General features: G+C 49.3%; 1 protein-coding gene across 1 annotated transcript; it reads right to left on the bottom strand.

Moving 5' to 3' along the window:
- Nucleotides 1-8,429: 8,429 nt before the first annotated feature.
- Nucleotides 8,430-12,593, bottom strand: LOC308150071 (lipid transferase CIDEB-like; the record flags this gene model as incomplete). Its single annotated transcript, XM_080522938.1, has 6 exons — nt 12,509-12,593; nt 11,992-12,150; nt 11,196-11,386; nt 8,876-8,991; nt 8,717-8,817; nt 8,430-8,510 (listed from the first exon to the last, which is right to left on the bottom strand). Exons 2-6 carry the CDS (start codon nt 12,115-12,117, stop codon nt 8,430-8,432), a joined length of 615 nt encoding a protein of 204 aa, XP_080379064.1. The 5' UTR covers nt 12,118-12,150; nt 12,509-12,593.
- Between the last annotated feature and the right edge of the window lie 7,077 nt (nt 12,594-19,670).

Here is a 19,670-nt window from a genome sequence, read left to right as displayed (position 1 = left end):
TGCCCGATCGAGGGCTGTGACTATGTAGCCAGACATGAAGAGGCAGCAGTGGTAGTGGCCATGCTGAACATACATGCAACAACACACACTGCAGTCCCCAGAGCGCCGAGCAACAGTAAAATGGAGAAACTCAGGCGCCCCTCTATAGCACTGGCCGGGACGGCAGAGACTTGGTCATACTTCGTAACCCGCTGGGGTGAATACAAGAGGGGCACTAAGCTGGTCGGACCCGACATCGTCACACAGCTCCTAGAGTGCTGCGAGGAGGATCTGAGGAAAGACCTCACTCGCGCTGCAGGCAGAAGCCTGGTAGACAGCGATGAGAGAGAGGTCCTCGCGGCCATGAAGGCGCTCGCCGTCCGTGCGGAAAACACCATGGTGGCTCGGGTGGCCCTATCTAACATGCGACAGGGACATGAGGAGCCCATCCGATCATTCCACGCCCGCTTGAAGGGGCAGGCAGACACTTGCAAATATGAGATGGACTGCACTAAGGCGGGGTGTGATCAAATCAATAACTTCACAGAGGAAATATTACGTGACGTGATCGCCCGCGGCATCGCGGACCAAGAAATACAGCTCGACCTGCTTGGCGAAAAGAACCAGGACATGCCATTAAAGGACATGATAGAGTATATCGAAGCCAAGGAGTCCGGGAAACGCTCAGCATCGCGCCTACTCGACCCTCAGAGCACAGACATGATCAGTAGTTCATATAGGCGAGGGAAACAGCAGGACCTTCGCACCAAAGGGGCCGCCAGGTGGGAGACACCGAAGGCCAAGCCTGACGGAGCATGCGTTTACTGCGGCGAGATGGGCCACGGAAAAACGCCCATATGGCGCACCAGATGTGACGAGTGCCCCGGCTATGGCAAAACATGCCGGAAATGTAGCCGCCAAAATCACCTTGAGAAGGTCTGCCTGGGTAGCCGGCCGGCCAAACCCCCACCTGAGAAGACAGATGTGGTGGGCGACGAGCAGGCGGCAGCCTTCGTCGAGCTGTGCACGCTCACCGTGGCCAGCGCGGATGACAAGCTACACACACTTCCCCTCGCTCACCACCTATACGACGATATGTGTGACAAGTGGATGAAGCGTACATCCAACCCGCAGCCTTACATCAACCTCTCCTTCACCGTCGAACGTGAGGATTACAGAGCACTGGGATTTGACCTCCTGAAACGCACCCGCGCAGTGACCCTGCCTGCCATGGCCGACACGGGCTGCCAGAGCTGCCTGATCGGTATCAAGGTCGCCCAACACATGGGGTTGAGTACGGAGGACCTCATTCCCGTATCCATGACCATGAGGGCGGCGAACAACGAGGGAATTCGAATTCTTGGTGCCGCGGTGGTCAGGTTCGCCGGTGACAGCAACGACGCTCGGAGGTTGGAGACACGCCAAATTGCATACGTGACGGACACTTCAGACCGCATATTCCTCTCCCGCTCAGCCTGCGTGGATCTGGGCATGATCTCGGACAGGTTCCCAACACTTGGGGAGGTGAATCTGGCGGCCTCAGAACTATGTGACTGCCCACGGCGTGCAGAGCCGCCAGCCAAATCAACCACGCTCCCCATGCCGGCGACCGAAGCTAACAGGGAAGCTCTACGCGAGCACTTACTCAAAACGTACGCCCAGAGCACATTCAATACGTGCCCCCACCAGCCCCTACCAAGGATGTCAGGCCCGCCGCTCCGTCTCATGCTTGATGAGAATGCGACACCAGTTGCCCATCACACCCCCATCCCCGTGGCCATACACTGGCAGGATGAGGTGAAGGCAGGCCTCGACCAGGACGTTCGCCTTGGCGTGTTAGAGGAGGTACCCGTCGGTACACCGGTGACGTGGTGTCACCGCATGGTGATCTGTGCCAAGAAGAATGGCAAACCACGCCGCACAGTCGACTTCCAAGCACTCAACAAGCATGCGTTCCGCGAAACCCACCACACACAGTCCCCTTTCCACCAGGCGAGACGTGTACCCAGCGGGAAACGCAAGACTGTGTTCGACGCGTGGAACGGTTATCACAGTGTCCCACTGCACGACGATGACCGCCACAAGACGACATTCATCACTCCATGGGGGCGCTACCGGTACCGTTCAGCCCCGCAAGGGTATATGGCGTCGGGAGACGGTTACTCACGAAGGTACGACGAAGTGGTTGCAGACATCGGCAGCAAGACCAAATGCGTGGATGACACACTGCTCTGGGCTGACACGATCGAGGAGAGTTACTTCCAGGCAATACAATGGCTGGATGTATGCGGCCGGAACGGAATCATCCTCAACCCGGAGAAGTTCGTCTTCGGCGCATCCATGGTGGACTTTGCAGGCTTCACGATCACCATGAACGACGTACGGCCATGCAGCCGCTATCTGGAGGCGATCCACGACTTCCCACGTCCACGCAATATCACTGACATCAGGTCATGGTTTGGACTGGTCAACCAAGTGGCCTACGCCTTCAGTATGGCTGAACGTATGCAGCCGTTCCGGAAGCTCCTGCAGAGTGGGGCACGCTTCGAATGGTCCCCGGAGTTGGAGGACATATTCTGCGAGTCGAAGGACACGATCGTCCAGGAGATCGAGCGTGGTGTCCGCATCTTTGATAAGGCCAAGCCGACGTGCCTCGCCACAGACTGGTCGAAGGAGGGCATTGGGTTCTGGTTGTTTCAGAAGCACTGCCGGTGCATGCCAGTCAGGCCCTTCTGCTGCACTGATGGATGGAAGATAACCCTGGTCGGCAGCAGGTTCACGCATGCAGCGGAATCCAGATACGCACCTGTAGAGGGTGAGGCCCTCGCAGTCGCAGACGCCTTGGACAAGGCGCGCTACTTTGTGCTGGGCTGCAAGGACTTGATCATAGCGGTTGACCACAAGCCGCTGCTGAAACTCCTTACAGACAGAGCACTCGACGACGTACCCAACCCCCGCCTCAGGAACCTCAAGGAGAAGACCCTGCGTTATCGCTTCCGCATCGTACATGTCCCGGGCATGAAGAACAAGGCGGCGGATGCCATGTCACGCAGGCCGGTCGGCACCTCTCGACCACCGCTCATGAACCTTCCGGACGACAGCGCTGCCGCGGTGACCTACCTCTCGCCCAGCACGCACACTGACATCCTGTCTCTCCTACGCCAAACTGAGCCGGAGGACAGTGACGACATCGAGGATGGTGACCTGGCATGGTGCGCCGCGGGGCTGGAGTCATTGCGATCAGTGACATGGGACCGCGTCAGGGATGCCACCAGCAGTGACAGCGATATGCGTACGTTGGAGGAGATGGCGGTGGACGGCTTTCCCGAGTCAAGGATCGGGATGCCTGTGACAATTCGTGGCTTCCACCAATACCGTGACCACATTACATCCACTGACGGGGTGGTCTTGTTCAAGGACAGGGTGGTCATACCGCCCTCACTCCGCGTTGAGGTACTGAGTGCCCTACACGCTGCCCACCAGGGCGTCTCGATGATGACCGCCCGCGCGGAGTCCTCTGTGTTCTGGCCAGGCATGTCAGCCGACATCAGCGCCGCTCGGAACAACTGCGAGCACTGCCACCGGATGGCGCCTTCACAACCTGGGGCACCGCCGACCCCGCCCATCCCGGCCGTTTACCCCTTCCAGGCGGTGTGCTCAGACTTTTTCATGCACAGAGGTGTACACTACCTCGTGACGGTGGACCGTTACTCGAACTGGCCGATCATCTCAAGGTCATCGGGTGGCGCTCTCGACCTGATAAGCCACTTACGTCGCGCCTTCGCGACATACGGGACACCTGAGGAGCTCTCATCAGACGGGGGGCCTGAGTTCACCTCCGCCGAGACCAGGTCTTTCCTGCGCAGATGGGGGGTCCACCATCGCCTCTCATCAGTGGCTTTCCCCCACAGCAACTGCCGTGCAGAGATAGGAGTGAAAACGATGAAACGGCTGATCACTGACAACACTGGCCCGAAGGGTGAACTCGACACTGACGCCGTGCAGAGGGCGATACTGCAGTACCGCAACACGCCTGACCCGGACACCAAGATTTCCCCAGCGATGTGTGTGTTCGGCCGCCCGATACGCGATTTCATCCCGATCGCCCCCGGAAAATACAGGCCTCATGAAACTTAGCGTGAGACACTGACAGCGAGGGAGGAGGCCCTCCGCAAACGCCATATCCGCACAGCGGGCACCTGGGCGGAGCACACTAAACGCCTTCCGCCGCTCGTAGTTGGGGATTTGGTCCGTGTACAGAACCAGACAGGACCCCACCCCAACAAATGGGACCGGACGGGCTGCGTCGTGGAGGTGCGTCAGCACGATCAATACGTGATCAAGATTGACGGCTCGGGCAGGATCACACTTCGGAACAGGAGATTCCTGCGCAAGTTCTACCCGGTTCGCAATGACCAGCTTCCGCCCCGATCGATCTATGATGATCTGGCGATCCGCATCGCCAGGCCGGCGCCTATTGGTGCGCCGCGGCTGCCTGACCCCACAAGCGGCCCTGGAATACCCGTATCGGAGCCTGGGTCCGCCCCGCCGCTGGCGCTGCCATCAGCGGGCTCTCCCCGGCGTGGGACACACCCCACATCCGCCTCGCCAGTGACACCAGCTCGAGACTCGCCAGGGTGTGCCGTCCCCCAGATGTCGCTGCCGGCCCCTGGGGCCACAGTGGTCTCTTCCCCGCCAGTCCCGGTCACGTCGCTGCCGCCGCCGCCGTCAGGCCTACGCCGGTCCACTAGGGCGACCTGCGTGCCTGCCTGGCACAGAGACTTTTCCATGGGTTGACATTGCTAGGTTATATGGCCGTTGTATTGTGTTGTGGACTTTGCTTGTTGATTCGTGTTTTGTACGGACACTTGAGTTATTCTCTTCTTATAGGCTTGTTGTTGTTTCAGCCTTTATTGTAGTCGTGTTAAAGGCTCGGGGGGAGATAGGGAATATTGCACTACGGTCATATATTTAGGTGCACGCACCGGAAACGGAATTGGATAGACTACTGTTATAATGTGTACACCTGCATTCGCCCTGCTCAGGACTTGTTTGATTATTGTCATTTTGCAGAGTTATTTCATTAAAGAAGCGAATGAACAAATGGAATATCGTTCTTATTTAATTAGTTAGTTTGATTAAGCTCATTTTGAGTAATTAATAATTAATAAGAAATTACCTTGCCCCCGCCCAGCTAGGTTTCCCCCCCTTTTTTCTCTCTTTGATTTCGTTTATTGTTTTCTTGCCATTTGCCTAAAACACATGTTGTGTGTCCAAGTAATGATGCCGTAGTTCAGTTGGCGTTTTTTTTATGTATTGTGCGCACTCGCAACAGCGGAGCAGCCGTCCGTCCGAAGTGCGAAGAAGGACAAAAAGAAGATTTGGTGACCGAGATTTAACGGGATAAATCAGACCTTCGTAGATAATTTGACAACGTAAAGTCTTAAGGTGAGTTTACACATTCACATCTCTTGTGCAACGTTTTCCATCATTATTAGCCAGCTAACATTCGTTAGCTATGAGGCTAACGATTAGCTAGCTTTGTGTTAGCCAAGCCACTACATTTAGGCTACTCCGTTCACGGGTAAGTCATATATATCATCATAACTAGCTAGGTAGTAATATATATCATCATAACTAGCTAGGTAGCTACAGTAAGTCATATATCATCATAACTAGCTAGGTAGCTACAGTAAGTCATATATATCATCATAACTAGCTAGGTAGCTACAGTAAGTCATATATCATCATAACTAGCTAGGTAGCTACAGTAAGTCATATATATCATCATAACTAGCTAGGTAGCTACAGTAAGTCATATATATCATCATAACTAGCTAGGTAGCTACAGTAAGTCATATATATCATCATAACTAGCTAGGTAGTAATATATATCATCATAACTAGCTAGGTAGCTACAGTAAGTCATATATATATCATCATAACTAGCTAGGTAGTAATATATACAGGGGTGCACATAACTTTTTGGGGCCAGTGCTCAGAGGAGCACCTAGGGATGCTGCTTGGTGCTCCCCGAGCTCACGAGTCACGACCCGTCCCACAGGATGGATAAAAAAGGGATACATGGATAACTTATATTAGCAAAACGACATTTATTCAAAAATAAGATGAACGAACAAATGATTGTGTGCAAAACAAAAGAAACAAATGAAAAATCAAATGACTGCTCTTTAAGCATGAAAGTCTGTCAGACTCCTTTAAACACAATGAAATCAACTGACATCTCTTTAAGCACTAACTGAATGTCTGTTCTTTAAATACAATGAAATCAACTGATATCTCTTTAAGCACTGCTCTGTTCTGTAAACACTGAAATCAACTTTCAACAAAAAGTTACAGCCTAAGCATTTACTTATGCTACAAGCTTAATCATCATCATCATCACTGCTCTCTTGACTGTTGTTAATACTGTCCTCAATTTCAACCATGGTAGAGGATGTTGTAGGCTATCACTTTAAATAGCTCATTATTTTGATTGTGCAACAAAGTCTTTTTTTTTTTCTTCTAATATAATTCCCAACCATATTCCCTGGGTCAGGGGTCGAGGTGCGATAATGAAGCTGTAAAACAAACGTCTGAACGTTTGAAAGCTTCAGAGAAAAGAAACGTGAAGTGCCTTGGTGTTGTTTTTCCTTTTAGCGACGAGTCGTTCGGGACTGAATTTTCACGTGTCGGCGTGATAACCGTGCGATGCGCGATACGCGGAATGAAAGTACAAGTTACGATACTTTCCGAATGTTTTCGTGAGGGGAGTCGCCGTGGTCGTCGTCGGTGGGTACATTGTGGTCATGAAAGGATATGGTATTGGTATTAACGGGCAGTCAGCAGTTAGCAGTAGGAGTTTTGAGGAAGTCAATTCCTCTCCCAGCGCTTCCAGCTGTTGGTGCGCAAGAGCGCGTTCATGCCGCTGATCCTCCGCGCAACATGCATTTTGGCGACGCATGCGCACTGGCGCACCAGTTATGTGCACCCCTGAATATATATCATCATAACTAGCTAGGTAGCTACAGTAAGTCATATATATCATCATAACTAGCTAGGTAGCTACAGTAAGTCATATATATCATCATAACTAGCTAGGTAGTAATATATATCATCATAACTAGCTAGGTAGCTACAGTAAGTCATATATAGCATCATAACTAGCTAGGTAGCTACAGTAAGTCATATATATCATCATAACTAGCTAGGTAGCTACAGTAAGTCATATATATCATCATAACTAGCTAGGTAGTAATATATATCATAACTAGCTAGGTAGCTACAGTAAAGGCCCTTGCACACCAACGCGTTTTTTACGCGCGTTTTTTACGTCCGTTAAAAAAATAAATTAGAACTCATGTTGTGTCAACCACGCTTGCACACCAATCCGTAATATTTCGTCCGTCAAAAAAAAAAACGCAACAGGTTCGATTTTCTGCGTTTTTCGCGTCCGTCAAAAGCCTTTTGACAGTAGTGTTTGACCACTCCGCCATGGTATAGACTGGGACACATCGTCAAATTACAACTGCAGGACAGTTGGATGAATGTTTACGGAAGTACATGTCTCAAGTATTATCTCGGCGGTTAGTCGAGTGAAAGAAAACAACATAGGCCTACAGATGATAATTCACACAATATAATACCACGAAAGCGTACGGCACTAAACAACAACATTCATTTGGGCAGCATCATACTCAAACTCAGGCCAGGTGCACACACTGTCACAGACTGCCAGTGCATCATACATCATTCAGCATGGTTATAGCGGTTTCTTTTTCTATTCTACTATTCTATTCTACTTCTGCTGTCTGCGTCTCCCTGGGTATTCCTAGACCAGATGGCAAACAGTAAAGAAATGCCACAATATTACAACATGTAGAGTGCATATTGCGAAAGTTCGCAACGTAAAAAAACGCAACGGACTCCGCAACGGACCGGTGTGCAAGGTCTCTGTGCGTAACGTTTTTTTTCGGATGACGGATTAAAAATACGCAGGCGTAAACGCACGCATTGGTGTGCAAAGGCCTTAAGTCATATATATCATCATAACTAGCTAGGTAGCTACAGTAAGTCATATATATCATCATAACTAGCTAGGTAGCTACAGTGGCTAGATAGTCTAATTCCATTTAGCATGTTTTTGTTGTTGTTGTTGTTGTTTTTAGTTCAGCTGTGGAGCCTGATTGCCATCGCAAACCCTTGTAGCAACAGATTAACACATTTTGTTAATTAATTTATCTGCATTATGACTATAGGATGGTGGGGGGGGGGGGGTGCTCAGCATTATACCAAACACAGTCCCAATTTGTGTGTTGATGAGAGATAATTTATTTGTTCTCTTTTACACCCTCATAGGAGTTCTGTAATGACCAGGCACAGGAAGATGGACCACCATCCACCAGGGGTCGTCCATCCCTCGGACAAGACTGAGACAGCAGGCCTAGTCTTTACACCCAGACCTCCCGCTGCTCAAAGACCACGCCTGGCCTCCACCCCTGATAAAACTCTCTCCTCTCCTCCAGAGCCTGCTGAGGGTCACAAGGGGGTCACATCTGAAGTATCCGGGGGGTGTAGTTCCGCCTCCGCCCCCACCGCCGCATTCAGCCTCAACCAAAACCACATGGTGTGTCTGCCTCTCGTCTCGAACGGTCAGCTGTTGTGGGCGCGCTCAGAGCAGACCCAGGAGCTGGAGGGCACAGAGAAGCTGGTGGAGGCCTTCAACGTGTTTCCCTACCTGACCCTGACGGAGACGGCCGTGCTCGCCCAGAGCTGCTCCCTGCACCCCGACCAGGTCCGAGTGTGGTTCATGGTCCGGAGGCTCCGCTTCGGCATCAGCTGGGACGGCAAGGAGATACGCGAGGTGCGCAGCAAACTCTGCTGCACTCCATTCCACCCCCCGATGCAATCTGCCAGGACTCCGCCCCCTCGATGATCCGGCGAATCACAGAAGCAGCGCTGATCATATGACCAGCTGCTTGGAGGAGGGTGGAGGCAACACGGAGGGCTTCTCTGAGAGAGGAAGAACGTGAGTGAATCAGTTGAATATACAGGCAGTAATTAGTAAAAAAAAAAAAAAGTTCAATGGCTTCAATGGCTGGCAACCCCGCTGGCACGTCGACTGGACACCATCGAAGCGCTTCTCTCTACAAACTTTCTACAAACTTTCTGCCTTCATCCTCTTCCAGACCTGCTCGGACCACAGTCCTCATCTCACCTCTACATAACTAGCAGGTCCTTCTGCCCAGGCCAGGAGAAGCGGTTGGTCAGTGTCTAGGTCAGTACGACTGAGATGGGAGGAGAGAAGAAGGCCAAGGCCAAGTCACCCAGGCAGAGGAGGAGCGGGGAGACAGGAGGGTCCAGTGGAGACGCACCAAAGAGCGCAAAGGCCAAGAAGGAGCGAAGCAAAGAGAAGGCGGCTGGAAAAGCCCAGAAGAAGGTCAAGGCCCTGAAGACGGCCGTCTCGGAGTCGGACGAGGACGTCAGGTTCCAGCTGGCGGTGAAACAGGAGGAAGAGGAGGACGACTTTGCTCCGGAGAAGAGGTGGGATGGCAAGTCGCAAACCAGTGCGTACGGGCCTGGGCCGGAAGAAGACCAGGACGGGGCTGCGTTCAGATCGGTTGGCCCCAGCAGGGAAAAAGGAGAAGGCATGGCAGACAGCGACCACCTCTGAGGATGAGGACAGCCAGGTGTATGACAAGCCCGGGCCTAGCTCCAGGCGGACTGGGTCAGCCCCAGTTGAATCGGCAGCGGACCCTGACTTGTTGTCCCTGTTTCAGAACTTTTTGTCTAATCAACAGAGGAGAGATGAGGACCTACGGGAGGAACTCCGCGGCCTCCAGGCATCACTCCTCCCATCACCGTCCAGAGGGGCTGGGGCAGCAGTCCCGTCGGGTCCAGCCACGTCAGCCAGCAGTAGTCCCAGATGGGCACTCCCGACTCCAGGCCCAAGAAGGTCGGGTGTTTCGTCGGTCAGCTGGGGGCAGCGTGCCAGCAGCCCAAGCGGCCAGGCTGACCTCGTCAGCGGGGATGAATTGCCGGTTTTTCAGCGGAAAGAGCCTAAAATACCATTATACCAGCAGGGGGAGGACATTGAGAATTACCTCCTGCGGTTCGAAAGAATGGCAAGGACATGGCAGTGGCCGGAGGGTGAGTGGGCGTGTCAGTTGGTCCCGTTGTTTACGGGCAAAGCCCTAGAGGCCTACACCGCCATGGACGAGGACATGTCCAATGTCTACGCGGATCTGAGGGAGGCACTGTTGCTGAAATTTGACATTTCATCCGAGACCCACCGCCAACGTTTCCGGGCGGCAACGACACCACCAGGGGAATCACCGACAGAGACGTATCACCGCCTGAGAGGACTCTACCGACGCTGGATTCGGCCTGAGAAGCAGACGAAGGACCAGATCGGGGAGACAATCATCTTGGAGCAGCTTCTGCGGGTTCTACCACTGGACACGCAAACCTGGGTTCGAGAGCACGAGCCACAGGATGGACTCGCCGCTGCGAGATTGGCCCTGCAGTACCTCAATGCTCGAAGGGGAGCAACGCCACGACCTGTGCTCGCGCCAAAGACTGCCAGAGACCCAAGGGATGGGGAAGGTAACTTTGGGGGGGTGAACTTTGGGAAGGGGGAGGTGAGGGAGCAGTCAGCCAGTAGGGGTGGGGTTGGACTGGTCTGTTTTTATTATCAGCAGTCAGGGCATAAAGCAGCTGTGTGTCCGTTAAGAAAGCCCAAACTGTCAGGATTGTGTTGTGTCCCTAGAGCAACAGACCACGAGAAGGAGGGGATGGGTGACAACACCGGGTTGCTTACAGTACATGTTAACGGGACACCCCTCGTGGCCATGTTAGATACTGGTAGCTCACTGTCACTGATAAGAAAGGTCAATGTGCCTGCTCATTGTGTTAACCATGGTCACCAGACCCTGATTGAGTGTTTCCACGGTGATCGGAAGCACTATCCCACCACTGCCACCAGTATGTTCCAAGGGGGCGGGGCTTAGAGTTTAAGAGGGGCCCCAGAGTAAACCCTAGGCAGTCGGAGGTTGGGAGAGCCAGGATGCTGTGGTGTCTGTATGCTTTGTCTTTGTCTACACGGGCCAAATAAATACACCTTGCATGAAAAATGCTGCGACTTTGCCATCATTTTGCCATCATTTTGCCCCCCCCCCCCCCCTTACACGCACAAAGTCACCATATCCTCTGCTCACCTGACGGTTTTCTTGGGCCCAAGGCATTTGAAGTTTGCACTGACTGAATACCAGCCCCTGAAGGTGGCCTTCACGCTCAGAGAACCAAAGAGGTCCTTGGGGTTCAGTCTGTACAGGTCAAAGGTCACACGTGCGATGTCTTTTCCTGTCCGGGGCTTGATCTGATCTTGGGGTTTGGAGTAAGCCTTTCCCTGAGGGTTTGGATGAGAGAAACAAGGCTTTAGTTTAGATGGTAAGGCAGAGAATTCCATGTCGAGATCCTTATGGATCACACACACACTTCTTTCTTTATTCTTTTTCTTTATTTATCCAGGGAAAACTGAGACCAAGGTGTCTTTTGCTCCCTGTCTACACTATTAGTATGATTACAAAGCTACATTAAATATATATGAAATATACAACACAATAAAATACAAAACATTAATCGTAAAACTCGTTAACACAGCGTGAGCTTAGAATTATAAGGTTCTATCTCCGTTTAGGGCAGTTCAGAGATATTGAGCGTCAAAGTTTTTACAATCCATTATGTTTTGTGAGATGGAACCTTTGTATTTCATGAATTACTAACTCAAAAATGTCAACATTTAAAAAAATAACACCACACATGCATTAATAAACACCTAATGGATCAGATTATGTACAAAACTCAATTTTGACAAAAATGGAGATAGAACCTTATAATTCTAACGTCACGACAGGCTAATGTACATGCACACTGAGATGCACAGATTAGGGATGAGACTACATTAGCAAAATACTCTAATATTGATACAGTATCGGGCCACAGACAACCTACAGCAGGGGGTCTCCATGTCTGGCAAGGCTCCAGGGCCATGAGGACAGTGTTGTCAGGCAGGGACATGAAGAAGTCCTCAGAGTCCACCTCAGTCCCGTCCTCCTCACACACCAGGGACAGACACATGGTGGACAGGGACAGCAGCAGAGCCTCGCACACCTGGACAGACAGAAAGCCAAGGGATATTTTCAGGAAACAGTCCAACTAAGTGAGTATGAAGTCAAATCTGTATTATGTGTTTGGTTTTTTCTCCTCAATATCTCTTCATTTGTTGCATATTTTCATAATCATTGTGTTTTGCATCAAATCTCTCTCTCTCTCTCTCTCTCTCTCTCTCTCTCTCTCTCTCTCTCTCTCTCTCTCTCTCTCTCTCTCTCTCTCTCTCTCTCTCTCTCTCTCTCTCTCTCTCTCTCTCTCTCTCTCTCTCTCTCTCTCTCTCTCTCTCTCTCTCTCTCTCTCTCTCTCTCTCTCTCTCTCTCTCTCTCTCTCTCTATTCCTCTCTATTCCTCTCTCTCACCCTGTCTCTCAGCTCCTCCAGAGTGCCGGCTGTGACGCCCTTCCTGGTCTCCCTGTCTTGGGTGACCACTCTGAACGGCCGTTGGGGAGCTTTGTGATTGGCTGGCACGCACACACACACACACACATCTCTACACTACTTCTGCTGTCTCTGGTATTAACGCACATCAGCACATCAGCAAGCTGCTTGTGAAAAAGACTCAGAAGATCAGAATATAATCAGAATGCACTGGAAAATGGAGATGTTGTGTAAAATGGAGATGTTGTGTAATATGGAGATGTTGTGCGGCTTTTATAAAAAACAAAACAACACTGTCACTGCTGCCACTACTCACAGATTTCATTTTTCATAGTTTATTTATTTATTATTTCTAGTGGGGTGGGGGAGGCCAGGGGAGGGTGAGGCCAGGGGAGGGGGGAGGCCAGTGGAGGGGGGAGGTGTGGGAGGCCAGGGGAGGGGGGAGGCCAGTGGAGGGGTGAGGCGTGGGAGGGGGGAGGCCAGGGGAGGGGTGTGCAGAGAGTGCAGTTATGACGGTCCAGATGTACCTCGATTAGTTAGTTTGATTAAGCTCATTTTGAGTAATTAATAATTAATAAGAAATTACCTTGCCCCCGCCCAGCTAGGTTTCCCCCCCTGTTTTCTCTCTTTGATTTTGTTTATTGTTTTCTTGCCATTTGCCTAAAACACATGTTGTGTGTCCAAGTAATGATGCCGTAGTTCAGTTGGCGGTTTTTTGATGTATTGTGCGCGCTCGCAACAGCGGAGCAGCCGTCCGTCCGAAGTGCGAAGAAGGACAAAAAGAAGATTTGGTGACCGAGATTTAACGGGATAAATCAGACCTTCGTAGATAATTTGACAACGTAAAGTCTTAAGGTGAGTTTACACATTCACATCTCTTGTGCAACGTTTTCCACCATTATTAGCCAGCTAACATTCGTTAGCTATGAGGCTAACGATTAGCTAGCTTTGTGTTAGCCAAGCCACTACATTTAGGCTACTCCGTTCACGGGTAAGTCATATACTGTATATCATCATAACTAGCTAGGTAGTAATATATATCATCATAACTAGCTAGGTAGCTACAGTAAGTCATATATCATCATAACTAGCTAGGTAGCTACAGTGAGTAATATATATCATCATAACTAGCTAGGTAGCTACAGTAAGTCATATATATCATCATAACTAGCTAGGTAGTAATATATATCATCATAACTAGCTAGGTAGCTACAGTAAGTCATATATATATCATCATAACTAGCTAGGTAGCTACAGTAAGTCATATATATCATCATAACTAGCTAGGTAGCTACAGTGGCTAGATAGTCTAATTCCATTTAGCATGTTGTTGTTGTTGTTGTTGTTGTTTTTAGTTCAGCTGTGGAGCCATTGCCATCGCAAACCCTTGCAGCAACAGATTAACACATTTTGTTAATTAATTTATCTGCATTATGACTATAGGATGGTGGGGGGGGGGGGTGCTCAGCATTATACCAAACACAGTCCCAATTTGTGTGTTGATGAGAGATAATTTATTTGTTCTCTTTTACACCCTCATAGGAGTTCTGTAATGACCAGGCACAGGAAGATGGACCACCATCCACCAGGGGTCGTCCATCCCTCGGACAGCAGGCCTAGTCTTTACACCCAGACCTCCCGCTGCTCAAAGACCACGCCTGGCCTCCACCCCAGATAAAACTCTCTCCTCTCCTCCAGAGCCTGCTGAGGGTCACAAGGGGGTCACATCTGAAGTATCCGGGGGGTGTAGTTCCGCCTCCGCCCCCACCGCCGCATTCAGCCTCAACCAAAACCACATGGTGTGTCTGCTTCTCGTCTCGAACGGTCAGCTGTTGTGGGCGCGCTCAGAGCAGACCCAGGAGCTGGAGGGCACAGAGAAGCTGGTGGAGGCCTTCAACGTGTTTCCCTACCTGACCCTGACGGAGACGGCCGTGCTCGCCCAGAGCTGCTCCCTGCACCCCGACCAGGTCCGAGTGTGGTTCATGGTCCGGAGGCTCCGCTTCGGCATCAGCTGGGACGGCAAGGAGATACGCGAGGTGCGCAGCAAACTCTGCTGCACTCCATTCCACCCCCCGACGCAATCGGCGGAGGGGGGGAAGGGAAAGGAGGCAAAAAGGGAGGAGGTGGCGAAGGAAAAGATGCTGGAGGGGCGAGTTGTCCTCAGGAGGGAGGATGTCAACAACAACAACAAGCACAAACTGTCACCTGTCTCCACCCAGGTTAGCCGCCTGTCGTCCGGGGCTTCACCTGTTCTTCGGAAGCCCACTTCCACTGTTGCTTCTCTCAAACAGCACAGACACAACAACAAACCAGGGCCCCAGAAGAAGAAAAAGCCCCAGAGCACAAGTCCGTCCAAGCCAGGCCCCCGGCCGAGGAAGAGTACAGCTCAGCAGGCCATCCTGAGGCAGGCCTTCCTCACCTGCCAGTGGCTCACCAAGGAGGACTGCACACTTTTGCAGGCGCAGACGGGTCTCACCCGCCATTACATAACCCAGTGGTTCAGCGACACGCGCTACCACGTCAAGCAAGGCCTCGAGAGATGGATAAGGGAGGAGGATCGCTGTAAGATTATAGCTGAGGTCAAAGAGAGGCAACAGAGGAAGTCACAATAAAAATCTTCATTCACTGTTCATTCATTGTTTTAATCTTCATTCACTTTATTGCCTCCAGACTCACATGTTCTTTCTCTTTTCTTTATGAATAAACAGTTTTTTCCTTGTTCTGCAACTATTTCTCCTCATTTATATTTTGTGAGCTGCATCATTGTCAACAGATGAACTACACAGATGAAATCATGTATATAAGAGAGTAGGAGATGAATGTAATTAAAAAATGCCATCTTTGTCCATCACACATTATATCATCACTGTGTTTAACATGGTACAATTGATAGAAAAAGAGGATTATATACAGTACATCAAACATATTTGTATTGTAATTTGTACAACCAACTTTTCTACATTTTACATTATACACCAGCAGCATAATGTGTTAAGCTTATCATACTCATTGTACATATTATACTCATAGTATTCAAAATATTACTCGAACAGAAGGTTGCCACGATTGGCACAAGTACATGTTGTGATCAGCTCCACATCTTATCTTCTATTCTCATTAGACCTGATGAGTGATTAGCCAATCACAGAGGGTTAGGGTTAGACACTCCCCTAATTCCAGTACTCAATCCGCTTGTTAAGTCTGACGTCACACGTGACGTTTAGGAACTTCCGGGGCCAAACCAGAAATTCTCCGCACCAGAATAACAGTTGTACTAGCGATAACTTACCATTACACTATTATTATACTAGCATATTATCTATAACTAGCTAACAATTACAAAGTTAATCAACAATGGCTGAACCTGTGAACCTTTTCACGATCACGTCTTTCTTTAGTGAGGCACCATTGAGAGTTAAAAAGGGTCTACATTCGTTCAATTCCAACAAAGTGGTTAGTGTCACGGTTTTCTCAGGGGGTATTATCAAGGGTAGTGTCCAGGCATCCATGAAAAAAAAGATTTACGAGGTTGAGGTGAGTTAAGTTAGCGGTAAGTTAGCTAGTTGAGATGATATGCCATGTTCTGTCTGAGGTGAGTTAAGTTAGCAGTAAGTTAGCTAGTTGAGATGATATGCCATGTTCTGTCTGAGGTGAGTTAAGTTAGCAGTAAGTTAGCTAGTTGAGATGATATGCCATGTTCTGTCTGAGGTGAGTTAAGTTAGCAGTAAGTTAGCTAGTTGAGATGATATGCCATGTTCTGTCTGAGGTGAGTTAAGTTAGCAGTAAGTTATTTATGTAAGGGTGGTTAGGGATAAAATTGTTTTCAATGCAGGTGCACGTTGAGGGTCAGTCTGTCAGGTACAGCACCTGCGAGTGCCCAATCTGCAGAGACAAGTGCCACCATATGGCTGCTTTGTTGATTTGGGTGGAGAAAAATGTGTCCCGTACCGACGTGGAATGCGTGTGGAAGAGGGCAAAGACACCGAAAACGAATGAAATTGCAGCCAAGAGAGTGTCTGAGATGACTTCATCCACAACACAAGGTTAGTAATTAATTAGCAAGTGGTGCTTATGTTGTTACTAAAGCAATACAACACATATTCTCAATTAGTATTACTCATTTCATACTATTATTTCAGCTGGAATCAAAAGACCGGTCACCCAGGAGGACAAGGAATGGGCACTGGCATCCCTGTCCAAACTTGGCCGTTTTACTGGGATGGGGTGGATTTTGAGTCCAGAAATGCCTCAGGTACGACTTATGTCTTTTGTACTTTGATATGCTTTCCATGTTACCAGAAACATCCCAATTACACAATTGAAAGGCGCTATAGAAATTAAAGTTATTATTACACTGAAACCTCATTGACTTACAAGGAAATCATTCTTATTTGTACAAATCTGACACTGTGCTTAACTTTGAATCTAGACTCTCCCTATCAAGACCTTTGATGGGCTTGTGACCAGCCCAGGTTATGCGCAAGCTGAGCACAAGGCTCTTTATGTGCTGTCATCACTTGCAGTTACTGAGGAAGAAAAGCAGCAGATTGAGATAGCCACAGTTGGACAAGCAAAGAATGTGTTATGGTAAGAAATTGCATTAATAAGAACAAAACAAGAAACAAGCCAAATCAATTACTATTAAATGAAACTGCTCAACTTTGCAGACACTTATAGAATTTGTAGCAACTGCTAGCTGCAACAGGTCAGATTGTTTTACATGTAACTGTAATCTTCATAACAGGTCAGCATATCGCAAGAAACTAGTGTTGCACGATATACCGGTACCAACGATATACCGCGGTGCCAAAATGTCACGGTGCCTACTATACCATGAGCTTTATACAACGGTACTACCGTGGAATACTATACTACCGTGTTGAACACGGTACCAGCGGGGCAATGTGTTACCTCTATTACCAAATTCACTGGTTCTGCTAATGAGGACAAGACTGGCTCGCGACACCGTTGTGTTTGTTTGCTCGCGCACATCTCCGCAGTTTGACGTTACTGACGTTATCTGGATGTCTGTCTGGGCGCGAGCCAGTCTTCTCAGTATCGTCATGGCAGAAGCGTTCCCTACCCATAGCGTCGCACCATCAACGCCAACATTACTAAAGAAAACTAACTCAAAAAGTTTTATCTGGAACTATTTTGGTTTTAAACCAGATCGCAGATCTGGTAAGAGAGGTTTTAACCTCAATGTGACTTCCTGGTAAAATAAAGGTTAAAAAAAAAAATATATATATAAAAATCGCGAAGGTAAAGCAATAGATGATGGCCGTCCGTTCTGCAGGAGATGCAATCATGCCATACAGGCAAAAGGAGGCAACACGTCAAACTTAATAAAGCACCTACAATGTCGTCATCCAGACCTTGCACTGGAATACAAGCAAGCTAATGAGGTTAGTATGGCTTTATTTGTTATAATTATCTGTGTTCTTGCAATTAGCTAATATTACAAAAATGAATGAATAAACTTCTTAGCTAAAGTGTGCGGCAGCACTGCTGCTGTTGCTGGCTAACCAGCCGGTGCTAGCCAGCCTGGCTAGCTAATGAAGTAACGTAACGTAGGCTATACATGGCTGATTCTGTTATGTTAGATGTGCGTTTTAAATATTTTATATGAGCATAATATGCATTTCCCATCCTTCTCATTTCAGAAACAAGCAGCCACCCCAGCTAAAGAAAGGCAGCCCTCATGCTCCCAAACCCTACCAGAACTGTTTCAGCAGCAAAAACAATATGAGAAAACTTCAAAGGAAGCCAAAACACTGAATCGAGCAGTGGCAGAGTTCATTTGCTTGGACCGAATTCCAATATACACAGTGGAGAAATCTGGCTTTAGGGGATTGGTTAAAAAATTCAATGGCAGATATGAGCTTCCTGGGAGGAACTTCTTTATGTATACAGAAATACCCAGGCTGTATGCAGAAACCAGAGAGGCAGTTAGAGTAGAGCTGTCAGGTCCTAACAAATACTTCTCCTGTACGACAGATCTGTGGACCAGCAGGGCCATGGAAGCCTACATGGCTGTTACAGTGCAGATGATTACAGAGAGCTGGGAGATGGATGCGTGGTGCTTGGGGTGTTCTGAGCTGAACAGTGACCACACCGCCGAAAGCCTACGGGAGGCCCTGGATGAGAAGATGGAGGAGTGGAGTTTGAACATGAGCAGGATGTCAGGTATCACCACCGACAATGCATCAAACAACACAAAGGCCTTTTCGCAAGACTACACCTGGATACCATGTTTTGGACATAATCTAGATTTGGCCACCAATAAAGCACTGGCCATTGACAGGATTTCATCCAGCCTGTCCAGACTACGAAAAACAATTTCCGCCTTCTCAAGGTCATCAAAGCTGTCCAGGCTGCTGGCTGAAAAGCAGACAGACTTGGATCTACCTAAGCACAAGCTGCTTCATGATGAACCAACACGGTGGAGCTCCGGGTACGACATGGTAGAGAGGTTCCTGGAGCAGCAGCAAGCTGTGAGTGGTGTCCTGGCCAGCGACAGGAAGAAGGGGCATCTGATGCCAAAGGACAGTGACATCACTACCCTTGAAACTGTGAAGGAGGTGCTTGGTCCACTACGACGGTTCACGGATGCCCTCAGTGGAGAGCAACATCCCACACTCTCTGCAGTTCAGGTGGTCATGTGGGAGATATCGTCTTGCCTTGCCCCATCTGAAGCCGATAGCAACCTCGCCTGTGAAATGAAGGAGAAAGTTTCAGCGGATCTGAAGAAGCGATATGCAGACCGAGATTTACAGATTACCCTCAACTGTGCCACATTCCTCGATCCTCGTTTTAAACACACCTTTGTGACAATGGAACCCGAGGTGAAAGAAAGCCTCACGAAGCAAGCGCAGCAGCAGGACTCCGGACATCACACTGAGCCTGAGGTGAGGCAACCCGTATGCTCACCAGAGAAGCGGTTCAAAACTGACATGCGAGGGCTTCTTTCCAGTATCAAAACAAAGAAGAAGGGAGAAAGCAGCAGTGACCTCAGAGCTGAGGAGAGATTGACCAATACACAGAAGCTACAAAAAGAGCTGGAAATATACAACAAAATAGAGGAGATTGGTGCAGAAGAAAACCCACTTGAGTGGTGGAAGCTAAATGCAGGAACTCTGCCACT

This window comes from Nansenia antarctica (genome assembly GCF_963989245.1).
Source record: "Nansenia antarctica genome assembly, chromosome: 2".
In the NCBI taxonomy this organism is placed as follows: Eukaryota; Metazoa; Chordata; class Actinopteri; order Argentiniformes; family Microstomatidae; genus Nansenia; species Nansenia antarctica.
The sequence above is the reverse complement of the archived record's forward strand: the minus strand, read 5'-3'. Positions and strand labels throughout refer to the sequence as shown.